Raw genomic sequence first — 24,112 nt, 5'->3', positions numbered from 1 at the left:
ACCTTGTTTGATGACATAAAGAAAGCCTACGCAGAAGATAAAGACCTTCTACGTTTAATGGACCATCTGATAAATCCACCGATAAATCTTTAAAAGATTTACCGGCTTTATATATCGATCATCATCCGATCGATACACAACACGCAACGGCTTATTGTACTACACAGCCGTTGCCGGCGACACTCCACGTGCCGTCGTCCCGACTCACAATGATTTGCGCTTGCGCATCATGTATGAGTGTCACAACGCATTAAAAAGAGGGCATCGTGGACGTGAAATTTTTCATGTCGCAGTAATTCGCGACTTTTACTGGCTGGGTAGTAGTTTACTGCTACCCACAATAGTGACTACACGCTTGGGTAAGCTTACCGTAGAGAGTAGAACTAGCTCATTTATTTTAAATATAAGAACATTGGCTCTTCCATGTTTGTCTGCGTTCCGTTTCTGACGGTCCACTGCGTCAGCAATGGAATCCTGTGCGAAACGGATTACTGATTCTCGAGCCAGCAGAAATTCCTTTGCTGACTCATTTGTTTTGTCTTTTTTAGTGCGCATTGTGCGCACTGCCATAAGATCTTTTTCATTTTTCGATGTCGATAACTTCGACATCGACATCACTCGCGTCGTTGGTAACATCGACGCGTGATGAGCATGTGCTCGTGCGAGCCCAACCCCCTTAAAATAGAGGATCCCTCGAATTGGGTGGGTATGCGTGGATGACGTAAGCCATTCACGAAGAACATGTTATACGTTGTAGACGCATGCACCGAATTGTTGATGGCGAATTCGACCATCGGTAAAAACCTCGCTCCAGTTTGGGTACGATTGGACGTAACCTCAAAGTATATCTTCGGTTTTCGCGTATCGTCTGACCATCTGTCTCTGGATGATCAGAAGCTGACATACTGACATAGTGACGCCGCGTTCCGAGAGATCGGAACACGGATTGCCGAAACTCCGCCATGAACTGTGGATCTTTATCCGAGACCAGTTCACGGTGTAAACCGTGGAGTTTGAATACCGTGTCGATAAAGACACCGGCACAGCCCGGAGCCGTGATCGGCTCTGGTACTGCAACAAGATGTACCATCTTGCTGAATCTGTCTACAAATACAAGGATACCATTGATTTTGTGATCGTCTTTGGGAAATCCGAAGACGAAGTCCATAGATACGGACTGCCAGTACTCTGCCGGAAGAGGTAAAGGTTGGAGAGGAGCACGGGATGAAGGGCTAGGCTTTGCCCGTTGACATATCTCGCAAGCACGAATGTAATTGCGCACGAACTGATACTGGCGGATGTTCATTGGGCCATTCCGTGTACTGCATCGCAGAGGCAATGCGTCCACGATAGAATTGCCACGTAGGATACGCATCCTACGTATCCGTTGGTCGGCTCCGCCCGTACCATCAGTACGCGGTTTCTTCCAAGGACGGATCGGACCACCCTTTTCACGAACCCCTAAAAGGTTCTTGTGGTCACAAACCGAATACTCATGCTGAATTTGGTGGAACTCATGTCTGGTCCGAAGATCCTCGAAACCAGGATGAGCTGACGTGGCTGATGGAGGGCATCACTGTCCAAATTGGACAGCATGGCCAAGCAAGATGGCATTGTTCCATACGGTCGAACTTATTCGTTTGACCGCACTCCTTTCTATGTCACTTAGAAAGAAGTAGCTATCACGCGAAACGTGATGCGTATTTCCATTATCATCTAAAATGTCCATGTTCGTTGATGGAACTGTGGTCCTTGGACAAACTACAATGTGCTATTAGGTGTAACGGGGCACTGCCGACTCGTATTTCTTCAGTACAAGTCCACTTCGCACTGCTTCAGTGCGAGTCGTGCCTCACGTCACTTCACATACACTAGTACGTGCAGAGGAAAACTCTCTTTAAAACAGTTGCTTTATAGAGGGCTTAAAGAAAACTCTATCTAATATAATTAAGTTCTTCTGTTTCTATCTATTTAATCTTAACTTAATTATAAAATAATACAAAACGTGTGCTAGAAAGTCTTATCTGTCTCTCTCTTTGCGCGCGTACAGCGCTGACTGGACCGCGGAGCAAGTAAATATAATGGTCTATATCTACCAATAGATAAGATTATCGAATATTACCATGTAAAATAATATTTTCTTAACATAATTTACCTTTAAGATAATAGATAGATTAACAACCATTAAGTGTTACAGTAGTCTCCATTATTTAATATGGCTGGGACCGACCAATTTTGATTAAATAAAGGAATTATTAAGTAGCAGAGTTAGGGTTAAATTGGGTTGAAGGGGTTAAAGGCGAAGGGTGCTACTGTATATAAATGAAATTAAGCTGTAACCGACGTGTTCAAGGCTCTGTTCGGACGCACTTTTTTCAGGGAAACCCATAGTTTGCAAAACGCGTCTTCTGCGTGACCCGTTCAACATGGTCGCCAATAGACATACCCTCACAGAGATCCTCCGCAAGGCGATCTGCACGGAGAAGCAGAGATGTCTTGGCCTCACCCAGGAGGCTCTGTGTCGGTGGATGCTGGAGGTGCATGGAGTCACGGTCACCCAAGGGAGAATCAGCAACGACCTGAAGCGTTCTGCTGACCTGCTGGGTGCAGCCAAGAGCGATACAGCCCTCCATACCAAGCGACAGCACGCCGTTTCGTACCCGCTAGTGGAGGCGGCTCTTGCTCGATGGATTATTGAGGATCAAGGTGTTGTCAACATCAGCGAACACCTGATCCAGGAAAAAGCGGCATCGTACGTGAAGACGCTGTATTTAACCGTCAAGGATGAGAGTGCACCCTCGTTCTCAATTGGTTGGCTGTAGAAATTCAAAAATCGCCACGGCATCTGCATGCATGTGTCGATGTCGAAGCACTGGAGGCGCGCCTGCCGGAAATCCGCGCTCAATTGGACCAGTACATTGCCGCCGATATCTACAACATGGATGAGACCAGCCTGTTCTACCGACTGCAGGCTGACCCATCGCTTTCGTCACACCAGCTGGAGAGTCAGAAGCAAAGCAAAGAGCGGATCACGATGGCTATCTTCTGCAACGCAGATGGATCCGACAAGCCTTCGCTGTGGGTCATCGGAAAGTTTTTCAAACCCACGATGTTTCAAAAACGTGGACCGCAGAAGCTTGGGCGTTGCCTATCACGCTAACAAGAACGCGTGGATGAATTCCATCGTGTTCAAACTGTGGCTGGAAGCCTTCGACAAACACGTTGCCGGTCGCAAGGTCATTCTGATCCTCGACAACTGCTCCGCGTACATCAAGGAGGAGGATCTGGCACTTACCGGAATCACTCTGGAGAATACAACGCTGTTGTATTTGCCGCCCAATGCGACCAGCAAGATTTAGCCCTGTGACGCTGGAATTATACGCAATTTGAAAGCGTATTACCGCAGGCGCTTCAACCGCCACTTCCTGGATCGCTTTGAGAACAATCAGTTGAAGTGGAGATCAACGTTTTGGAGGCGATTCAGCTGGCGCATGAGCATGAATTTAGGATGTGCAGCCTGAGTGTATCCGCAACTGCTTTGCGCATGACAGACTCCGGACCTCCGACATGGACAACGCTGCAAATGCCAACGTGGACGTCCCGCAGGCAGTCGTTGTGGACCTCCAGAAGCAAGTTCAACAACTTTATCGCTATCCGATGTCCAGCGACTTCCTGCTCAACAATCTCGACGAAGAGTTGGTGAGCTACACTCCGACAGAGGCAGAGATTTTCGAGAGCATTTAACTACCGGAGTCAGCACGTGGCCGCTACGGCATTGAGGACGATAGCGTGGACGCACCGTCCGTCCCTCTTCGGAATGCTGGATCGATGCTTGCAGAGCTCAAGACTTTCTGGTTGTAGCAGGAGACTGGAGAGGAGTTCTCAAAGATGTTTTAGAAGATGCAGGATCAGGTGTGAAATCTTCAGCCAAAATCTCTTAAGCAACAAACTCTGAATATTTTTTTTGTAGTGACTTTTGTACGGCGGAAAATTTCTCTGCCTTTTAATAATAAAAATTAAGGGAGTTTTGTAGTATTTGACCTGGGCCTAACATGAGTCTCGTTTTGGTTAGTATTAATTAAGTTTCTTTTATTGTAATTTATTAAATTATGGCGACTCTACTGTAATTCATGTAACGACACTAACTGGTACATTCCTCATCGAGGACACTTATCCGTTGCTTTAGTCCAATAGATGTACATGGCTCTTTAAGCCGATAAGTCTGTTTTATGACTTGAAGAGCTAAGTAACTCCGCTGCATATATAGGAAATCTGGCACTAGCCAGTGATGACGAGAGGAAAATGGTCGCTCCAGTAGTGGATGACTTTCTAATACGTGGTCCACAATATTAAGTAGAGTACACACATTTGGTCGTTGAACACGGGATCATTGCTGCAAACCATCACTCTCATTCCGCACTCGTGTTCACATGCGCGCACAGGCACTACCAAGCAATGCGGCACCGCAATTCAATCTCCAAGAACATCTCGCATGGGCCGCAACGGTAAAGCAAGTGCATGCACATTGCGCTCGATCAATGTCATAGTCAAGCTTATTGTGCGGTGTGACGTCCATGCCATAGGCGCCCCAGCACACGCTCCAGCAGTGTCTTAACTCCCAAGTAATTGGAGCATATCTCAATAGTCACAAGACTCACAAGCAAGCGTACGTATCTTGTTAACATTCCATTACCGCTACGTTAAAGCGTCTCAATACTTTGTTGTGAACTTATTCTAGCGACGACAGTGATACCGCCGACAAAGAAAATTGCTTGGAAACGATTCAACGTGGACACGACGCACTGCAGACATTTCAAGCTTTAAAAGCAAGATCCGGGGCGTCTACAAAGCTAAGATTGGTCCCAACGCCAAGGATTCCGCTTGGAACGCTCCAATCAGCACAAACTTTGCCTCCTTTCGTCCAATCAAGACCTCAAATCGATGCTCCAAGAAGAACAAATGACAAGAAAAACAATAGCTCTACTACTACCGAATTTCAAACAGCAACAGCAGCAGTGCGTGACGTGGTCGATTTAACGCAGTCAGTTTTGCCACGTAACCAGGTTACGCAAGGGTACTCGCGTAATCGAGAGCTTTCCACCGATATTGCCAGAAACGAGACGACGTATACAGCAACAAAAGACGAAGCCGATAGCTTATTTGATAACGTGGACATTGATGCTTTAGTTGCAAAACATCAGCGTGCCCAGCAACAAAAGCGTCAAATAGCTCCAATATTTGCATCCAAGGCTGACGAAAACAATGAAACTCCACCTTGTACCCAGTCAAGTGCCGCAATGGTGGACGATTTACGTCAATGGATCATGCAAACTCGCGAGAATCTTCGCAAAGTTCGAGAAGAGTGCGATGATGCGTCTTTGGAAGGCGACGTACCGGATTTTATGCAGAAGCGGCGTACGGAGCTGGAAATGGAATTAGAGCAACTGAATAAACGATACCGGGAATGTAAAGGAACGACAACAAATACGTCGCTTTGTCAATCAAAGTCGCCTTTGCAGCCTCGCGGTCAGAGTATACAGGTACAAGAGTGCACGACTCCTATCAAGACGAGTTCTTCTTCTTGTTTGAATCCATTATGTTCGTGTGGAATAACGACTATCGAAGCGCGAGTGCATCATGGAGCGAATGCTAATCGATTGTATTATCGATGTAGCACGTGTGGGTTTCATTCGTGGGTAGACGCTGAATTGAGTGCCCATGGCGACAATTTTGCAGTCACGAAGCACCAAAGTCACTCGTTTGTGATTGAACAGCCTTGTGTATCAACGGATCCAAGTGTGAATGCCAATATGCACCAAGCCAAGAAAGTGCTTCGCGATGTATTTGGTCATAATACTTTTCGACCGAATCAAGAACGGACGGTCATGGAAGCTTTTAGTGGGCGGGATGTTTTTGTATTAATGCCCACTGGAGGTGGTAAAAGCCTCTGTTTTCAGCTCCCTGCGTGTATTAATGATGGTGTTTCAATTGTCATTTCGCCATTGGTGTCGCTCATTCAAGATCAAGTTCAGCAACTGGAGGCACTTGACGTGGGTGTCGCCAATTTAAAAAGCGACCAAGACTACGCTACGGAACAACGACCGATTATTGCCGAGCTCTTTTCCAATTGTTCTCGAATTAAAATGCTCTATGTAACTCCTGAGAAGATCGCATCGAGCAATATGCTCAATAATCTCTTTGAGTCGCTTGACAAGCGTGGTTTATTGGCCCGATTTGTCATTGACGAAGCGCACTGCATTAGCCAATGGGGACACGATTTTCGGAAAGATTATATGAATTTAGGGATGCTTCGTACCAAGTTTCCATCCGTACGTATTGCTGCAATTTGGAAGTTTGTTGTGCTGACATGATGCCAATTTTGTAACTTGATACGTACAGGTCCCTATTATGGCACTGACCGCAACAGCAAATACACAAACAGAGGCAGATATTGTGAAAAATCTCAAGCTAAGAAACCCATTTATTACGCGTTCCAGCTTCAATCGGTGCGTTTGTAAAGGTGATGGATCACGTAATAATTTTCTAATCGCGTGAGGGATTGATAGACCAAACTTGACGTACGATGTGCGCAAAAAAACGTCCAAATTTATGACTGAAATCGCCGAGTTTGTCCGGAAACACATTGACGATTCGGGAATTATTTACTGGTAAGCTGAATACGGATTATTGAACATTGTAAGGCCGAGTATTTCGCCAATTACTTAACGAATTACATTTGAATGTCTTTGAGTAAAGTTTGTCAAAAAAGGATTGCGAACAAACCGCAGAGAAATTGATTAAAGCGCTGGGGTTTGAGCACACTCGAAAAGCAAATCAAATTTCGTTTTACCACGCGGGACTTGAACCAGAAGATCGCGCGTACCGTCATCATGAGTGGAGCAAAGGAAAAATCAAGCTCATTTGCGCTACCGTAGCGTTTGGAATGGGAATTAACAAGCCCGATGTGCGCTACGTTATCCATCATACAATTCCTCAGTCTGTGACGCATTACTACCAGGTTAGAGCTACTTGCTCTCATTAAATTACGACTTAAAGATTCATTACACAACTTTCTTTTGTAGGAAGCTGGCCGAGCGGGACGAGATGGAGAAGTCGCGAACTGCATTCTGTACTATTCTTTCTTAGATTTGGTCAGTACCTAAACGTGTTAGACGTCATTTCTGATGTGCTTGCGCTAACATTGAAGCGTTTAAATGCAAGACTCGACGACGGAAGCTCATTACGAAAGATCGCGAAAATATACAGCATCGCAATGTGCACTTGCAAAACCTTCGACGGATGACTGAATTCTGTGAAAACCAAGTGGAATGCCGTCGAACATCTTTACTCGAGTATTTTGGCGAACACTTTAGGAGCGAGCAGTGCCACGGAACTTGTGACAATTGCAAAAACAAGAGGATGGGAATGACGTTTGAAAAGTCCGATGTGACGGACGATTGCGTGGTGCTTGCTACGATGGGTGAGATATGGTTTTAATGAGACTAATACGCTCGGACGTGTGCTTATTCGTGTTTATTGTAGTGCAATGTCTTCAAGAGAGTGGAGATCCAACAACGCTCGTGCAAACGAGTCACATCTTTCTTGGTCTGACAGTCAAAGGGAAAGAGTGGAAACAAACGCAGTATTCACAACTTGAAGGATTTGGAAAAGGCAAAGGACGCTACTCTCGCAGCGAAGTCGAGCGGATATTATATCACATGATTCTTCGGCAATACCTACGTGAAGTCGTACGTTTAGAATTAAAAAAGAATGTCTTAACGCTTACTCGACGATGCTGCTATCTAACAGGATCAAACGAATGCCAGGGGCTTTACGACAACCTTTATATCACTTGGAGGAAATGCAAATCGACTTTTCCGAGGTGAGCGCGTGTGTATTGTATGCAAAACAAAGTACCAGTCGCGTGCGTCTAGCATCGCCGAAGCGCCAATTGAAAAATCCGTCAAGAGAAACGAATCCAAGAAAAGTGCTGCCTCCAAAAAGACTGCGAGTGTTCGACAAAGTGTCAAGACCACCAAGGCCAAGGACGTGCGTGAGGAGGTCAGTGATACGTACGACAAGGATGAGTTGGACGGGAAGATTGTCGCTCCATCTACAAGTACGAAAGAGTACCCGCTCATGCCAGAGCGCGTTTCTTCAAGAAGGTTTGTGCTACTCACTGTCTTTCACTTCCAAATCAACGTTTGTCATCAAAATATAACTTGTAAATACCATGCAGAATCCCAAAAAACCACGTCGAAGCATTGGCGCAAATTCTCAAAGATTGGCGAGCAAGTGTGTGTGACAGCCAGAATCTCATGCCGTACCATATCCTTACGACAGGAGGAATCGCTGCCATTGCCAATGCCGTGCCAGTGTCAAATGCCGAACTCCTCGAGATTGATGGCGTTGGACGCATTCGAGTCAAGAAGTATGGCGCGGCAATCATTGAAATTGTCAAGACCTATCTTGCAAAGGTTTAATGCTCATGCACAAGTCGTTTGTTTTCAACTTACCCAATTGTCTTGTTGCAATAGAACAACCTCACTCCATCACCACTTGCAACTACACGCACGAGTAGTAACGTGCTCGACAGCGAGGAACTCGCTACCTCGGGTTTCGAGATCATTGAAGCGCCTACGAAATCGTCTCCTTTTTTTCAAGACAAGAGCACGAAATCAAACATTTTACCGGCATCAACAGTGAAGCGAAACACAAGCACTCGTCGCCCCATCATCGATGAAAATCTTGACGACATTGATTGGAACGCATTGGATACGGCGATTCTAAATCAGACGAGCTCACGCGCGTTCGACACGAGTCGCAAACGCACTCAGGACGTTCAAGAGACCACAAAGAGAATAAAGAAGCGAATCAATTGAGTATCAAGTGCCACCGTACGTTTCTACAACACAATATTGTCAATCAAGCGGCAGTGTCCGAGTTTGACAGCAACCGAAATGATGGCCCCTGTTGCTATCTCTACTTGTGACAATTCCTCCATCGTGTGCTTGGACCCTACCGACACGTAGTCGATACAAGTCACGAGAGATTCACGCTCGTAAACTTGACACACTACTTTGGAAAGCGCGGCTGCCTCAAGTGTCGTCTTGCCCTGTTGTTTGGCATTTTCAAACACCTGTTGCGCTTGAAGCAGTCCACGATAAAGCACATTGGCTCCTTTGCGCTCCACTTGAGACAAGTACTGATTCCGCGTCGACAAGGCGAGGCCGTCGACATCCCGCACAATGGGCACGACATTGATTTGCACTGGAACATTCAAATCGGACACCATGCGCTTGATTAGCACGACTTGAGCAGCGTCCTTTTGTCCAAAGAATGCATGCGTTGGTTGAACAATATTCAACAACTTTAACACGACGGTCGCGACGCCACGAAAATGCCCTTTACGAAAATGGCCTTCGCTTAAGTCGTCAAATCCGACAGGGTCGACGTGACAGCGAGCATGACGTGAGTACATTTCATTTACGGACGGATGAAAGACGTAATCGACGTTCATTTCTGTAAGCAAGGCCACGTCCGTTTCAAATGTGCGCGGGTACTTGGAATAGTCTTCCGTTGGACCAAATTGGGTCGGATTTACAAAAAGACTGACAGCAACAAAGTCGCACGAATGTTGCGCGTTCTCTACTAAGGCCTTGTGACCGTTATGCAGGCCCTAGTAATGGGAATAGATAGTAAGAAAGCATTAGAATAGACACGATCTTGGTGAAATAGTTCGTATACCCCCATGGTCGGCACGAGTCCTAGCGTTGCATTTGCAGGCAACTCACGACGCACTTTACGAAACGCATCGATACGATCCAGAACTTGTATCTGATTGATGCAGGAAATGGTGATAAAGCGGCTGCCGAGCGCGGAGCGAGACCGCGCTTTCAAACGAAGCATTGGAAGATTTTGCGTTGGTGCGCATTAACTGGGCGTGACACACCAATTTCATGTGGTGCACATTCTGACGCAACGTCCTCGTTCAATCGTATAATCAACGCCGAGGTTCTGTACATAATAGACATCTACTTTCGAGTCCCCATTCCCCAAAGCCAGCGCATGACAGAGATAGCCAGTTTGACTAACGCCATACAAGAGAGAAATATTTCGGAAGCTCTTTTGCTGTTTCAAACACGCATTTCGTCCAGAGCCAAGCCATTGCTGACCTGAAGTGAGTAGGAGGCAGAAAGGGTTTAGCTATAAATTAAGTTTTTCCTGTCGACTACATCTCAAGATTAGAAACTACTGACTGGTGCGTAAAAACAGGGTTTATCCATGTGTCTATTATTCAAAACTGCACGATCCGACTCTTGCTTTTGTCGTGCTGTACAAGAATATAAGTGAACGTCAATGCGCTTGACTTCAAGAAGTGTTGTGGCAAAGCTTCTCGTCCTACTCTCGCTTGTCCTGTCTGGCAAAGCGTGCAAACAGCTGAAGCAGGAAAATATGCCGAACATCCGCAGAAGTTGCCAATCCGGCTTCCCTTAAAATTTCACCAACTGACTCGCAAGTTTAAACACTCCAAGTCGTTGCACCCTCACTACGAAAAAAAAAAGAAGTAATCTCCACGAGGTTATGCTGTCGCCACTGTTCTAAATCTCAATCAATGCAATCTTTATTGACTATACTAATGGTGCAATTAAAGTAAAACACAAGACCAAGTCTTGCCTGGTATGTAGCACCTTGGTCCAATACATTGCCTTGCCAATACATTGTAGCCACGGCTCTCTCCAATGTAAAAATCGTTTTTGTCTCAGCTTAGCCACTTGAAATTGCGCTTTTCCATACCCGTCCCGTTTGTGCTTGTGTAGCAAACACCACGATGGGTCACGACGTGGATGGGACGACGGTACCGTCGCGGAGCTCCCACATAGCGGCGGCGTGCGCTCTCTGCGCCGTCTAGAGCCGCTTGGGACAATCTTCGAAGCCTTAGTCTCGGATTCACGCCCCCCTTTCGCGTACAGTGGCATGGTTACCTTTTCGAGCGCCGTCGTGCGCGATCAACGCATTAAAGTTTGCGTCCGCTTGCGCCCCTTCACACGCACGGAGAAGCTCAAAGCTGGCGGAAAAGCCGCGTGGACATGGTAATGCACGACCACTTTGGACGCAGTGGTTTTGCCAGTTTGCAAATTGACCCATTTTTGGCGTGCGAAAATAGGCACGAAAATACGATTTATCAGCAAATTTTTCCAGCCCAGATCCCGTCGCGGGCGACGAGCGACGACAAAAAGACACGAGTGGGAACATCCACGGCCTCTTCCACGTCTTCAGCACTGCGCGACGCGGCGTCCAAGTTGCCATCCTCGTACAGTTTTGATTATCTGTACCCCCCGGCAACACATACCCATTCCGTGTACGACGAAACTGTCAAGGTACATGTGTTTCTAAAAATAGGCTCATTTGCTAGTCGCTTGACTCAATTGATTCGTGTAGGATGTCGTTATGGCGGCAACTGAAGGGTACCACTCGTCCGTGTTCCTGTATGGCCAAACAGGCACGGGCAAGACCTATACAATGCAGGTAGACGGAATTCTTTTTTTTTTTGCCATTGTTGAACCGACTCTTTGTACTGACTTGTTGCCCTTTTTCAAGGGTGGCCGAGGGGATCCGGGGATTATCCAATTAAGCGTACAGGACATTTTTGACCACATTGCACGACAACCGAGCATGGAATTTTTACTTCGTGTTTCATATTTAGAGATTTACAACGAGCGAATTTACGATTTACTGGCCGCAGGGGCCAAGTCTGATATTAAAATCTATGATGTCCAACCCCCAAATAGTACAATGGGACGGCATTCACTGGGTCCAAAAGATGTTGTGATCCGAGGATTGCGCGAAGAAATTGTATTGTCAATGGAACATGTTTTATCCCTCGTAGAAGTCGGAAATCTTCACCGGCATATGGCCACAACTGAGTCCAACGACCAATCGTCACGGTCTCACGTCGTTTTTCGAATGGTATTGTGCCGTTATTTTTGCCATACAATTACCCAAAAGTTGCAGACAGGACACTAAAAAAAAGTATTGTACTCATATGGAATTATTGTACCTCTTTCGTAGGTCATTGAAAGCCAAGCGAAGCGCAAAAGTCGCGACAGTGACGAAATTGTACCTGTACGATCGGCAACCCTCAATATTATTGATCTCGCGGGTTCCGAAAGTGTCCGATTGGCCAATACGTCCGGACAGGCGTTAGAAGAAGGCAAATATATTAATCGAAGTTTGCTCACACTTGGTCACATTATCTGGACGCTCAGTCGTGCACAATCTTCAAAAAGTGCACGACTGTCCGGACCATTGCATTTGCCATACCGAAATTCGAAACTGACTCGAATTTTGCAACCGTCTTTAGGCGGAAAAGCACAAATTGCCATTGTCTGTACTGCATCGCCTTCCGTCGAGTGTTTAAGTGAGACGCACAGTACATTAAAGTTTGCCACGCGTGCTCGACGCGTGCGTAATCGGGTGGTTGTGAATGATGGCGTGGGTGAGTCGGCCTTGTTACGAAAGTATCGAGCTCGCATTCACGAATTAGAAACGCAGTTGAAACAATTGCAAAACCGTCGACGACCACGCGATACGACGTCCTTACGTGCGCGGCAAATGGAGTTGCAGTGTGCCATTAACAATATCAATCGCGTCATTTTAAACTCGTCGCAAGCTCTTGAACGACCTCGAAACGACACCTCATTCTTTGATGCACCCAATGTCGTATCCACGGAATCAGATGTTGCAACTCTTTCCGAGCAGCTACCGCTTGTGCGATCAAGAGCGACGTTTCAGCCACCATTGCAAGCACCTGTTTTGCCAAACCTGGAGAGGGAAGAAAAACGAAAGGTTGTCGAGTCCGTACGTCCACGAGTAATCCATTCCAGCAATTTAAACCAGACGTTAAGTAGCAGTGCGAGTGCCACGTTGTGGCCGCTATCGACGTCGTCGGGTCGACACGTGAAGGAGGATGACGCCATGGAATCAAAACGAGAAGACGACGAAGAGGAAGTAAAGGAGTCAGCACAGGAAGCAGATGCGACGGATTCGAGTCGGATACGACCGTCTTTGACGGCGATGCTGAAGACTAAATACGTGGACGAATTGGCCAAAATGGACCAGCGATCGGGACGATGGCAACATATGGAGGAAGGGGAATTGTATAGTCAAAAAGAATTATTGCGGGAATTTGTACGGGGATTGGAAATTGCACAAGCAGAGCAAGAGACACGAATGAATAAGATTCGAGCATTAGAAGTGGAGAATCACCGTCTTCGTCAAGTCGTGAAGACTACTGGCGATGATGTTAAAGAGGCCACCGACGTCGGAGATGTAGATGACGTGGTTGCAAGGGGTTTGTTTACGTCGTGACGGAAAGAGACTGGTAGACTTAGGATAGTAGAAGAAAAAAGTGTAGACCGTTTGGATAAGCAGTGGTAGCGTACAAAAGTTCAGATGTTGTACGGACGTCGACTACATTTATTGGACGATTGTATTGATGACTCAGTATGAAGGAAGAGTCGGAACACGCAATATTATTGTCAAACGGTTTGGACTGCTACTATATATATAAAATGTGGGTCACGTGTGTCATAGAAAATTAAAGTCGCCTATCTTTTGTCGAAGCTACTTGCTACGACATTATGGTTTGCCACTTCAAGTTTTGTCAATTATTGCATGACTTTCTTAAGGATAGAAGTGTCACAGATGCTCTTGGAATACATGTCTGATTGTTTTGGCAAAATAAATGTTTCTGCTGTTGCTGAATCAAGACACTGTCGACTTGATTCTTGCGGCATCAAGAAAGGACCATCTAACGCTTAATATACATTGCTATTCTCTGCTTCATTGCATTCCGAGATGTGGCTTCGTAGCTTATTTGAGATCAGGAATTGCCAAAAAAAATTATCAACTGCTTTCAAAAAAAGAGTGTCACTAAAATACAAAACAATAACATCGCGAAAGCTATATTGATTAATCTGTACGTCATACACTAATGCTCATCTGGTTCGTAAAATATAAGGTATATATTGAGGGATTCAAAAGAGTTTTAACTTTACTAACTGCAATATCACTCCTCCTCATTGCATATTTCGTATAATTTGATTTAAGATTGATGCTAAGAAAAAGTCAGAAGATTTATCACAAAGCAGTTTGGCAAAACATGATGACTATCAAACTTGGTGTGAGGAAACTTTTTGTCGCGCAAACGTTTTGAATCTTAATTACATATATTTGAGACTTGGACTCCCGTCGCGCTGTGTACACCACACCGTATACACCGCTTGCGTCAAGCTGTTGATAATATTAAGCAAGTACAGATAAGCAAAAGACTAAAATTAGGGACATTATCCATAGAGGATGAACATAAGTTCGCAATTATTTGCACAAGTCACATTTTATTGTTCATTTAAATGCTCAATCTAATTTGAAATGGCTTCGCACTCACATCGCTGGCTCAAGAGCTCGGTCACACGCCCACGCGCCATTTTCGGTACACCGATCAAGCAGTATAGTAATCATTGTGTCGACTGGCGGGTATTCTCCGGCATCCAGCCGACTGGTACGCCCCATTTGGGCAATTATTGTGGTGCCCTTGCCAACTGGGTAGCGCTGCAAGGAGCTACCAATTTAGATCGTGACATCGTGGCGTCACCAACCGTACCCACCTTACGGAATGTAACCCGACTGTACTCCGTCGTGGACCTCCACGCCTTGACGGTGCCATATAACCCCCAGCGCATGCCCAGTCAGGTGCATTCCATGGTAGCCGCATTACTAGGCACGGGCCTTGATCCAACTTGTAATATAATATTTCGCCAGTCTGATGTGCCTGCACACGCTGAGCTCGCGTGGCTTCTTAGCTGTGTAACCCCACTCGGTCGGGTACACCGGATGACGCAATTTAAGCAAAAAGCAGCTATAGCAAGGACCGAGACTTCGCTAGGGTTACTCGCGTACCCCGTCCTTATGGCTGCCGATATTTTACTCTACCGTGCAACGCACGTCCCGGTAGGAGACGACCAGCAGCAGCATTTGGAGCTCACGCGAACGATTGCTACTACATTTAATAATCGCTTTCAGTCACCTGGGAAGGAAGTGCTACTGAAGCCAAGGCCGTATACCACTACACAGAGCAAGACACTCGTGCGGATTATGAGTTTGCGTAACCCTCGCAAGAAAATGAGCAAGAGCGACACATCGGCCCTCAGTCGCATTGAGCTCACGGACAGTGCCGACGATATTCGAAAAAAGATTCGCAAGGCTACGACGGATGCGATACACGGCATTTCGTATGACTGCCAGGAACGACCTGGCATTTCGAACTTGCTGGCAATTGCTAGCGCGGTTACTGGTTACAGTGTCGTGCACCTGGAGGCCGAGTACGCGAATTACAGCACGGGTACCTTCAAAGATTGTGTGGCAGACGCAGTGATTGCCAAGTATGTGTGTTTGATTCGGAGGGGTATGTCTTTTGAAGGGTGCTAATGTGATCGTAATGTGGACAGAATGTGCCCAATTGGAGAGCGTATCAAACAGTACGAGGCGGACGTCGAATATGTCGATAAGGTGCTCAAGGATGGGGCGGCGAAAGCTTCTGAACTCGCTGCTGCTACGATGAAAGACGTTAAGAAAGTCATGGGTCTCAGTCGTTCTGCTGAAAGCAATTAGAGAGTGAAATGGGCGCCTACAGTCTATCCTATATTAGAGATTCATCAATTTTGTATAAAAACATGGTAGCAATTAGAATGAGCTTTTTTACATAAATGCAAAGAGGACAAATAAACTTAAAATTTGTGCTAATGTGGAGCTGACTATTAAGGTAACAAATCTCCGATTTTTCGAAAAAGCCGAGCCAAAAAGTTCGACGGTGGCTGTTTGTTACTTAGTGCCCCCATAATGGTAGAAATAGTAGTCCGCAGAGCCATAAGCCGCCCTCGACTTTATCACAGATCCAAGCAAATAAAAAAAGAAAGTGTCCGGTGCGAATTTGAAATATATAGTGGAATTCATTGGTTCTCCGACAATTGAGTTTTTGTCATTAAACATCCGCTAGGGAGGATGAAGAAAGCGAGTCACTTTAACTCTTGTACCACCCACTGTTTTTGTCGTCGCCATCTTCATTGAGGCTATGGTACTACTTATAGGACCTTACATGAGAGTTAAATATGTCCGTTTTCAATGGATACCATTAAAACAAAGATTTACAAAGCTAAAAAAACTATCCTCGTGTCAAAATATTGGCCTTGAAAATTTAATAAGTGTGGCGAATAAATAATTTCAAGTGCAAAACTTCAATTTAACCAAAAATAAAAGACGAATGCTGTCAAATCGAAAGGTTTGACCACATTCGTGACCTCCTCATCGTCGAGTTTGACTATAGCTCTTTGATGATGGCTTGCGATCTATCAAGCTCTAGACTAACAGTCTTGAACTCGACACTTGTATCGCAAAGCCATTAATCTTGATCTCGTCCAAGTGCCATAATGTCGATTCAAAGTCTCGCCTTCGCCTCTGCCACGACCGGATCTTTCGGGGCTGCGATTCCACTTAACGACAACTCGAGACGCTTACCGCTACTGGCTTCTATTTACAATGCTCTCACTACGATGCCAGCTAAAACGGATAGTTATAGCCACCAGGACGGTCTGGAGGGACTCGAAAGTGATGGAAATAGCACTTTTGACGGTCAGATTCAGGAGAATGAAGCTATCAACGCATCACTAGCTACGACAAAAGCAGGTCCTGTGCATAACAAGTGGCAGGAGCTCCGTACTCGTGTCGAAACTGTTGATCCGCGTGTGTTTGCCTATCAAAACGATCCGAAATATTTGCAGCAATGTGAACAAGCAAAGCAGCGTCGTGCCTTGGCTGCAGGGACACCTGTCTGGCACTGAAGGTTTTTGTCGAGCCATTTTAATAATCAGTCTTATATTTTACAATGTAAAGAACTTAGAACGGTCGGGATCAGATAAATTGTCGAAATTTGAGTTAGCTTTGGTACTTTCAAGGAAGGAGTTATTTTGTTTGTCCTCTGCAATAAAAGGTACCTTCGCGTAAAACGAGAGTTTTAAAATAGATTTGTGTATAAATATCCGTATTACCTTTCTCCTTTTAACTTCACAAACTATTTATTAATCCATAAACACCTTTAATGTATCTCTTAGACCTGCGGTGCACATAGTGAACCTTGTGTATGTGATGTACATAAAAGCATTTACATTGGAAGGAATGACGGCTAGCGTAATCCGTAATCCGAGGTACGCAGAATAATACGCTCACAATGTAAGGGTAGAGGTGGCATTCATTGATCGGATATAGAGTTTATTGTTAATTTGATTATATATAAATCATTCTTAAAAAACCTAGAGGTTCAACAAAGCCTAGGTCTCCCCAGTGGGGCGCCCCGCACCTACTAGGTATCAACGATTTCCCGCAATGTACCAGACATTCAACCGAGGGGTTTTCGTCGTGCAATTTATGGTGATCCAGGAGGATGGATACTTCTGTACAAATGCTTCCCAGGCTTGGAACACAAGAGTGACATCCTTTGCCCGCTTCAAGTGTACCGCCGATGCCGGAAAAAGGCATCAATACAGATTTCCGTTTCGTCCTCACAAGGCTTGTGAAGCCTGGATGAGTCGAACATTGGAATATGGTACCGATCATTGTTCATACCAGATATTCTACCTCAGGGTGAACGAAAGCGTTCACAAGGTCAGGCTCCCCACTCTTAAGGCGACTCGAACTCTGATGCATTGTTATAATTGGGGACTGCCATGCCAATCCACCAAATTTTCTTCTAGTTTCCTTGGCACGAACTACCAAGAAGTTGACCGACAAGATTATGTTTCCCTCTAGCCACCGTCCTAGACTTTACATTCTTCACCCGCGTGTGATGTGTCTCTATGTCTTAGTGAACTTAAGATAAAAGAAGTTATATGGAATGGACGTCATCATTTGTATAAAGCCTAAATGTCGTATTAAGTTTTATCTTCATTACGATAATGGTAACGTCATCGTCGATTTTGGTCGCATGCTTAACGGTTGTATGTGCAAACACTATTTGTGGATTTTGCTGAATGACTAGTAGGAGGTGCATGATAGGCACCGATTGTTTCGGACGCGCTGACTATGATTCAACCGTAACAGCTGCTGCACCAATCCCGGTAACGTGGGCAGTCCCACAGTTGTTTTCGTTCAGTATATAAAGCTATCATGGTCTTGGTGAGCGGCTTCGTCAACCTCCATCTTAGCGACCTGCATTAATTTCTATTGTGCCTTGTCTCAATTAAGTCAACGGGATCTGTCACTCAAGAGGTTTATCTTAGGGGTCATGCATGTGCAAAGCATAGGCCGCGAAGTCTGGCTTGAAAAACTGGATGCTTTTCCGGGAACGGTTCAAAAAGCGGACCGTAGTCGGTGCACGCTACAAGCTGCACCGTTTGTATAGAGAGGCAGGGATACTTTGCATTCCGTGTGTGGACATATGTCGATGTTGCTTTAAAGGTGCAGGTCATGGCTTCAAGGAGGCATATGACAGGGCGCCTAGCAACAACAGGCGCATCTGTAACGGTTAATAAACGTGTAGTTGGTATCCAACACATGTTAAAGGGTAAACAGTACGATAATGATTTCGTCGTACTAGTTTCGGATGACAAATTTGATGTCATCCTTGGATTACCATGGCTCAGAAAGTACGAGCCATGTAAAAACTGGCAGCATCAATCCGTGACGATGCCTGTCTCTTGTTCATCAGATGGCCAACTGATGAACGTCTTGAAGCGTCCACAAAGGTGTGGATGTCCTATGAGTGAGTGCGATGGCCTCACTTGTGGTTCGGTCGTTAGCATGACTGCACAAGACCTCAGTGTGAATACCCAACACATTGTGGAATCAGATCCCGACGGCTGTGTACAAGCACAGGCATCGTCGAAGTTCGGCCACTCGAATAAGTTGAGTGGTGCGAAACAAAGATGCTTGCTTAAAAAGCAACAACCACGAAAGTTTGAAACGTCAGTCTATATAGGAGACAGTGCGAAGGGCCTAGATTGACTGGAGAGTCGATCGTAGAGGAATCCGCTGTGGTAGCGCACCCACAGCTAGAGACAGTTGGGAAGGAATCCGCTGTGGTAGCGCAACCACAGCTAGAGACAGTTGGGAAGGATACTCCCCAAGAATTTTTGTGAGCATAAGTCCACGGAAACCTGTGGTCAAAGGTTCCCAGGTAACTTTGGAAGCAAGTTCCAAAGAAGAAACTGAGACAATCAATGACTTAGTTAACAATGGATCGCGTGTAGGCGCTTATATACACCTGATCTATTAGCGCTTCCGAAGTTAACTTCGTAGAAATCCCAATTGCCAACGCTAGAACCGAAAGGGCTCTTGCGTGATCTGCGTAGTGGCAAAGTCAAGCAGATCTGCGTACTTGGCACAGATGAAAACTATGTGGCCGATATTCGGTCGGCAATAGTATTTCCTGAGAATGAACGGATTGTTAGTGGCTCATCGATGGACGAAAGTGGCCTCGATGAGAAGACTCGGAGTAAACGTTTTACGTCCAAATCCTGGGAGCCTTTGAAGACAAACCGTTTATATAACGATCTTAAGAAATTTAAGGATGTCTTCTTGGAATCAGTACCGTGCGAGTTGCCTAAGGATAAAGGCATTCGACACGAAATCGACCTAATTCCAGGTTCGAAGTACTGTGTCATGAAGATATGACCATTGCCTCGGGAACAAGTAATAGCGATCGACAAAGTCTTTGCCGAACGCTGAACAGCGGGACATGTGAGGGATTCAACTTCCCCACATAGCTCTCTGAGTTTCTGTGAGTGTAAAGCAACAGAAGATGGCGGATAGTGCATGCATTCAATCAGATTATCGATGCAACTTTACCGGTTCAAACGCCGATACCACGAAAAGACGTAATTATTGATGGTATGTCAAAGAGTACTATCTTTTCGTCAATGGTTCTGATGGATAGATTTTAGTAGATCCTCATGCATAAATAAGATATCCCGTTCACAGCAGTAAGCAGTAAGCACTTCAAGCGGAATGCCATGGTAATGCCTAGTCATGCCACACGGACTTAGTAATGTCCCTGCGACATAAACAGATGTGTAACCAATCTGTTGAGATCGGTGCGGGATCTCGCACCGAGCTATTTTAATGGCGTCTTCGTTCATAGCAGAGCCATGAACGAAAAGTCGGATGTTGAATTATATTGTACATACGTCCGAAAGGATCTTACACTTATGCGTAAGCATAAGCTGTATGCAAATCTCAAGAAGTGCATATTCGCAGCAAGCGAAATACCACTTCTTGGGCGCATCGTGTGTAAACACGGTGTAAGCCCTGATTCAGAAAAAATCAAGGCGATTACCGACTAGCCTGTGCCAGTCGGTGTAAAGGGACTACGATAGTTCCTTGGCTTAGCGGCGTACTTACACAAGTACTCCCACAATTTTGCCAAAATAACAGTTTATAGTTCTTTTTCGGTGAAGAAAATTTAAAGGGGTCATAGAACGCTGATTGGCAGCGTTCCTTTGAGGGTATTGAATAAAGCTTAATACAATTGCCAATCCCAGCGATTGCAGACCAAGACCGACCTTTTTATGTAGTCTGTGACGCCAGCGATCTTGCAATCGGCTGTGCGTTAATGCAATATGACACAGACGGTGCAGAGAGCGTCGTCTGCTATCAGTCGCGTCAGCTTTAACTAGCTGAACGCAATAACCCAGTGCATGACAAGGAACTCCTTGCCATGAAATATATACTAGCTAAGTTTAGGGCCTATCTCTTGGAAGATAGACCGTTCATTGTATATTCTTTACACACGGCCGTAAAGAGTCCACACCTATCGCAAAGTTTGGCGAGATGATTGTCTTACTTCGCGGAATATAAATTCTTCGTGAAATATAAACCAGGACGACTTAACGTCGTCGCTGATACCCTTTCGCGCCGGCCTGATTTTGAGCCGGCGGAGCAAAACAACAGTAAGGGTAAGACCACAGTTGCAACAATCAACAATGAGCATGAGCGACTATGTTGCAACAATAAGTATTCCGTCTCGAGACAGCACCATGTGAACAGGCAGTCGTGCTATCCGAGCAGTGCACTCCATGTAAGTCCACCTTCGGTTCCTGGCATAACAGCGTCGGTCACACGGCAAAATAGTCAACAGAAAAGTGTACAGCTAAGAAAACGCGAGCGCCTCCAGCATAGCCATCCACACCTCCACCTGCGGCATAGAGGGAACCAACCCGCGTTCGTAAACGAGGCCACGTGGCCAGAGGATCGCATAGCAGCAGGATCGACATTGAGGAAGAAACACAATGAAGCTATCTGTAACGGGGCTAGAACGTCCCGTCACTAGCTTACACAAAACGCTTGTGGAGCCTCCAGACTACTATTAGGTATCAAGTAAAATTCGATTTTATTAAATCGCTTCGAAAATTTTAATCGTGCTAAGTATGACCATGATCCCGCCTTTCGGGACCACTTATTTTCAGGTACTTTATTATTGGTCTATATTGGGTTTCTAGGCCCCCAATTATGAACCATAATAATAATTTGTTACGCTGTGCCCGCTCAGCACCTGCCTACAAATGTAATTGTTTATTTTGTTTTGTGGTAATCCTGTAATGTGGCCTATTACATTATCTGGGCAAGGGTGATGTAGTCACCAAACAGCTTACCTATGATGATGAGGATGATAGGATGGACAGTCACGATTGGTTAGAAGCGTGGGCGGCCTTAGAGGAGGACTGGCCAACCCGGACCAGAAGCATTTTCTGGACGTCCACAGTACCACAGCAGAATGGCAAAAGGTTCTTAACTAAACGCAGTTGGCCCCACTTGTCGATAACCGGACGATTGGAAACGACTTCGGGAGCTGAAATACGGAGGAGGATGATTTAGTACTATTTTGTGACCCAACGAGGAGACATCACGTAAGTCAACACTTTATCTGCTCACAAGTTTTTGATTATGAGATTGCAGCCTTATTTCGAAGCCGTTTAACGACGGCATCGGCGTCGGCTAAATGACGGGCTCACTTCCACCTACTCCGCGCCAATACGGGATACAAGACGGCGTACCATGATCCGATGTATCCTGTTGCATGGGGATTATCGCAATATTTATAAAAACGGAATTGCAACCAGCGGAGAATCATATTATTAAGGGCAGCTCACGGAGCCATATAGCAGCCCAGATTTACCGATTCAGCATCGCATCAGGAGATGTCTTCGGTTGGATGAAGGTGTTGTAGGAACAACGTTGAGGTTGTTCAGATCAAATGCTTCAAAAACCAGGATACAAGTGCTTCGTTACGCAAAACGTACTCGGGTTTAAAAAGGAGACAAGGATAGACTGGATTGCTGCGTGGAGAGGGACCGAGTTACAGGAATGCCCGTTGATATGGTGCCTCCAAGAGACGCACGTAGTAAATTGGGAGAAGGCGAACGAACTAAGCGATATATGCAGAGGGCTGTGGGACCTACGACATGACGCAGCGTAGACTCAACTTTTATACTGGAGCATAGATCTAGTGCATCGGTTTGTAGCGATTCTTCTAACACTGTCAGCAGGTCCACAATCAGGAAAATGGCAGGATGACAAATGGGCCATACACGGACAATTGGAGTCATAATAGATGACATCACTATCCTCAACGTCTACGCTTCTAATGTGCGGGGAGATAGAGAACTTTTCTTCGCGCTACAGTTCTTGGAAGACTTCAATAGCCCGCAACTGGACCGACTGGGGGAGAAATTAGCCAGTAGACCGGAGAGCCCGACGCTAGGGNATTTTGTGACCCAACGAGGAGACATCACGTAAGTCAACACTTTATCTGCTCACAAGTTTTTGATCATGAGATTGCAGCCTTATTGCAAAGCCGTTTAACGACGGCATCGGCGTCGGCTAAATGACGGGCTCACTTCCACCTACTCCACGCCAATACGGGATACAAGACGGCGTACCATGATCCGATGTATCCTGTTGCATGGGGATCTATCGCAATATTTATAAAAACGGAATTGCAACCAGCGGAGAATCATAGTATTAAGGCAGCTCACGGAACGACATGACGCAGCGCAGACCCAACTTTAATACTGGAGTATAGATCTAGTGCATCGGTGTGTAGCGATTCTTTTAACACTGTCAGCTGGTACACAATCATGGAAACGGCAGGATGACAAATGGGCCATACTCGGACAATTGGAGTCAGAATAGATGACATCACTATCCTCAATGTCTACGCTTCTACTGTGCGGGGAGATAGAGAACTTTTCTTCGCGCTACAGTTCTTGTAAGACTTCAGTAGCCCGCAACTGGACCGACTGGGGGAGAGGTTAGCCAGTAGACCGGAGAGCCCGACGCTAGGGTGATTGCTTAAACGATAAACTAGAGGACTCCTCTAATTGGGTGGTATGCGAGGATGGCGTAAGCCATTCACGAAGAACGGTGTATGCGTTGTAGACGCATGCACCGAATTATTGACGGCTGCTAGGCTGCTCAGAGAGCACGCACTGACGCGATATCTGATGACACAACTGATCATTTGAAATATTGGACGACGGAACGAGGTAGTTGAATGGATTCTTTCAATTTGCCGGAGGAGTGGAAGCCACAGGTAATGTGGGTGTTCGCTACAACACCACCGCAATATTTGGATCACCAAGCAGTACCGTGATGGTCACGAAGTATAAGGCTACTGAGCAACGTTTCGATGGAACGATAATATATGGATCCGAGATGACAAGGGACGAATGTTGGGCAGCCAAAAACACAATAGAGTCGACTTTTAGAGTATCGCAGAGCTACAAATATTTAGCGAACGGAACCTAGCTGAATGTAGCTTCCTCTTCTCACAAGCATAGCCCACACTGGTCAGACACGCAGCGCAGAAGATGCAACGATGACCTCTCCGGATTGGAAAAACGCTCTGTACGAATCCACCGCGGTTGCTTCGTCAGATTCAACCTTTTTCGGTAAAATATGACTGGGCTTGGATTGGAACGGGTCACATTAAAGGAAAGCCTCGACCGCGCTCTCAGCACGCAGATGAGAGCGTGATATATAAACAAGTGGCAGACGCCTTACA

The 24,112-nt window shown here is 45.8% G+C and overlaps 7 protein-coding genes across 7 annotated transcripts; 4 read left to right on the top strand and 3 right to left on the bottom strand.

The window, feature by feature from the left end:
- Nucleotides 1–4,430: 4,430 nt before the first annotated feature.
- CCR75_003494 (uncharacterized protein) lies at nucleotides 4,431–10,381 on the top strand (the record flags this gene model as incomplete). The annotated part of the gene is made up of 13 exons (XM_067961588.1): nucleotides 4,431–4,505; nucleotides 4,584–4,666; nucleotides 4,739–6,329; nucleotides 6,400–6,506; nucleotides 6,567–6,668; nucleotides 6,757–7,018; nucleotides 7,083–7,151; nucleotides 7,222–7,480; nucleotides 7,543–7,748; nucleotides 7,810–8,165; nucleotides 8,240–8,477; nucleotides 8,538–9,682; nucleotides 9,751–10,381. 12 exons carry the CDS (start codon nucleotides 4,431–4,433, stop codon nucleotides 8,880–8,882), a joined length of 3,693 nt encoding a protein of 1,230 aa, XP_067820950.1. The 3' UTR covers nucleotides 8,883–9,682; nucleotides 9,751–10,381.
- On the bottom strand, nucleotides 8,906–9,909 carry CCR75_003495 (uncharacterized protein; the record flags this gene model as incomplete). The annotated part of the gene is made up of 2 exons (XM_067961589.1): nucleotides 8,906–9,679; nucleotides 9,748–9,909. The coding sequence occupies 2 exons, from the start codon at nucleotides 9,907–9,909 to the stop codon at nucleotides 8,906–8,908; spliced, it is 936 nt and encodes a 311-aa protein (XP_067820949.1).
- A 41-nt stretch (nucleotides 10,382–10,422) lies between the features above and the next one.
- CCR75_003496 (uncharacterized protein) lies at nucleotides 10,423–13,594 on the top strand. The gene is made up of 4 exons (XM_067961590.1): nucleotides 10,423–11,381; nucleotides 11,443–11,529; nucleotides 11,602–11,970; nucleotides 12,073–13,594. The coding sequence occupies exons 1-4, from the start codon at nucleotides 11,091–11,093 to the stop codon at nucleotides 13,369–13,371; spliced, it is 2,046 nt and encodes a 681-aa protein (XP_067820952.1). The 5' UTR covers nucleotides 10,423–11,090; the 3' UTR covers nucleotides 13,372–13,594.
- On the bottom strand, nucleotides 10,632–10,979 carry CCR75_003497 (uncharacterized protein; the record flags this gene model as incomplete). Its single annotated transcript, XM_067961591.1, has 1 exon — nucleotides 10,632–10,979. The coding sequence occupies one exon, from the start codon at nucleotides 10,977–10,979 to the stop codon at nucleotides 10,632–10,634; it is 348 nt and encodes a 115-aa protein (XP_067820951.1).
- Nucleotides 13,595–14,391: 797 nt separating the features above from the next.
- CCR75_003498 (uncharacterized protein) lies at nucleotides 14,392–15,809 on the top strand. The gene is made up of 2 exons (XM_067961592.1): nucleotides 14,392–15,443; nucleotides 15,510–15,809. The coding sequence occupies exons 1-2, from the start codon at nucleotides 14,434–14,436 to the stop codon at nucleotides 15,670–15,672; spliced, it is 1,173 nt and encodes a 390-aa protein (XP_067820944.1). The 5' UTR covers nucleotides 14,392–14,433; the 3' UTR covers nucleotides 15,673–15,809.
- Nucleotides 15,810–16,487: 678 nt separating this feature from the next.
- CCR75_003499 (uncharacterized protein) lies at nucleotides 16,488–16,898 on the top strand (the record flags this gene model as incomplete). Its single annotated transcript, XM_067961593.1, has 1 exon — nucleotides 16,488–16,898. One exon carries the CDS (start codon nucleotides 16,488–16,490, stop codon nucleotides 16,896–16,898), a length of 411 nt encoding a protein of 136 aa, XP_067820943.1.
- Nucleotides 16,899–22,355: 5,457 nt separating this feature from the next.
- On the bottom strand, nucleotides 22,356–22,655 carry CCR75_003500 (uncharacterized protein; the record flags this gene model as incomplete). The annotated part of the gene is made up of 1 exon (XM_067961594.1): nucleotides 22,356–22,655. The coding sequence occupies one exon, from the start codon at nucleotides 22,653–22,655 to the stop codon at nucleotides 22,356–22,358; it is 300 nt and encodes a 99-aa protein (XP_067820647.1).
- Nucleotides 22,656–24,112: the final 1,457 nt, after the last annotated feature.

Source organism: Bremia lactucae, linkage group LG12 (assembly GCF_004359215.1).
Source record: "Bremia lactucae strain SF5 linkage group LG12, whole genome shotgun sequence".
Classification (NCBI taxonomy): Eukaryota; Oomycota; class Peronosporomycetes; order Peronosporales; family Peronosporaceae; genus Bremia; species Bremia lactucae.
The sequence above is the reverse complement of the archived record's forward strand: the minus strand, read 5'-3'. Positions and strand labels throughout refer to the sequence as shown.

What these genes read in the sequence shown, in the direction of transcription:
- CCR75_003496 (XM_067961590.1), top strand. Translation starts at nt 11,091, where the DNA reads ATGGTAATGCACGACCACTTTGGACGCAGTGGTTTTGCCAGTTTGCAA. An exon ending in TGTACGACGAAACTGTCAAG is followed by an intron (nt 11,382 to 11,442) that starts GTACATGTGTTT and finishes TGATTCGTGTAG; the next exon opens with GATGTCGTTATGGCGGCAAC. An exon ending in CTCACGTCGTTTTTCGAATG is followed by an intron (nt 11,971 to 12,072) that starts GTATTGTGCCGT and finishes CCTCTTTCGTAG; the next exon opens with GTCATTGAAAGCCAAGCGAA.
- CCR75_003498 (XM_067961592.1), top strand. Translation starts at nt 14,434, where the DNA reads ATGGCTTCGCACTCACATCGCTGGCTCAAGAGCTCGGTCACACGCCCA. An exon ending in GCAGACGCAGTGATTGCCAA is followed by an intron (nt 15,444 to 15,509) that starts GTATGTGTGTTT and finishes TAATGTGGACAG; the next exon opens with AATGTGCCCAATTGGAGAGC.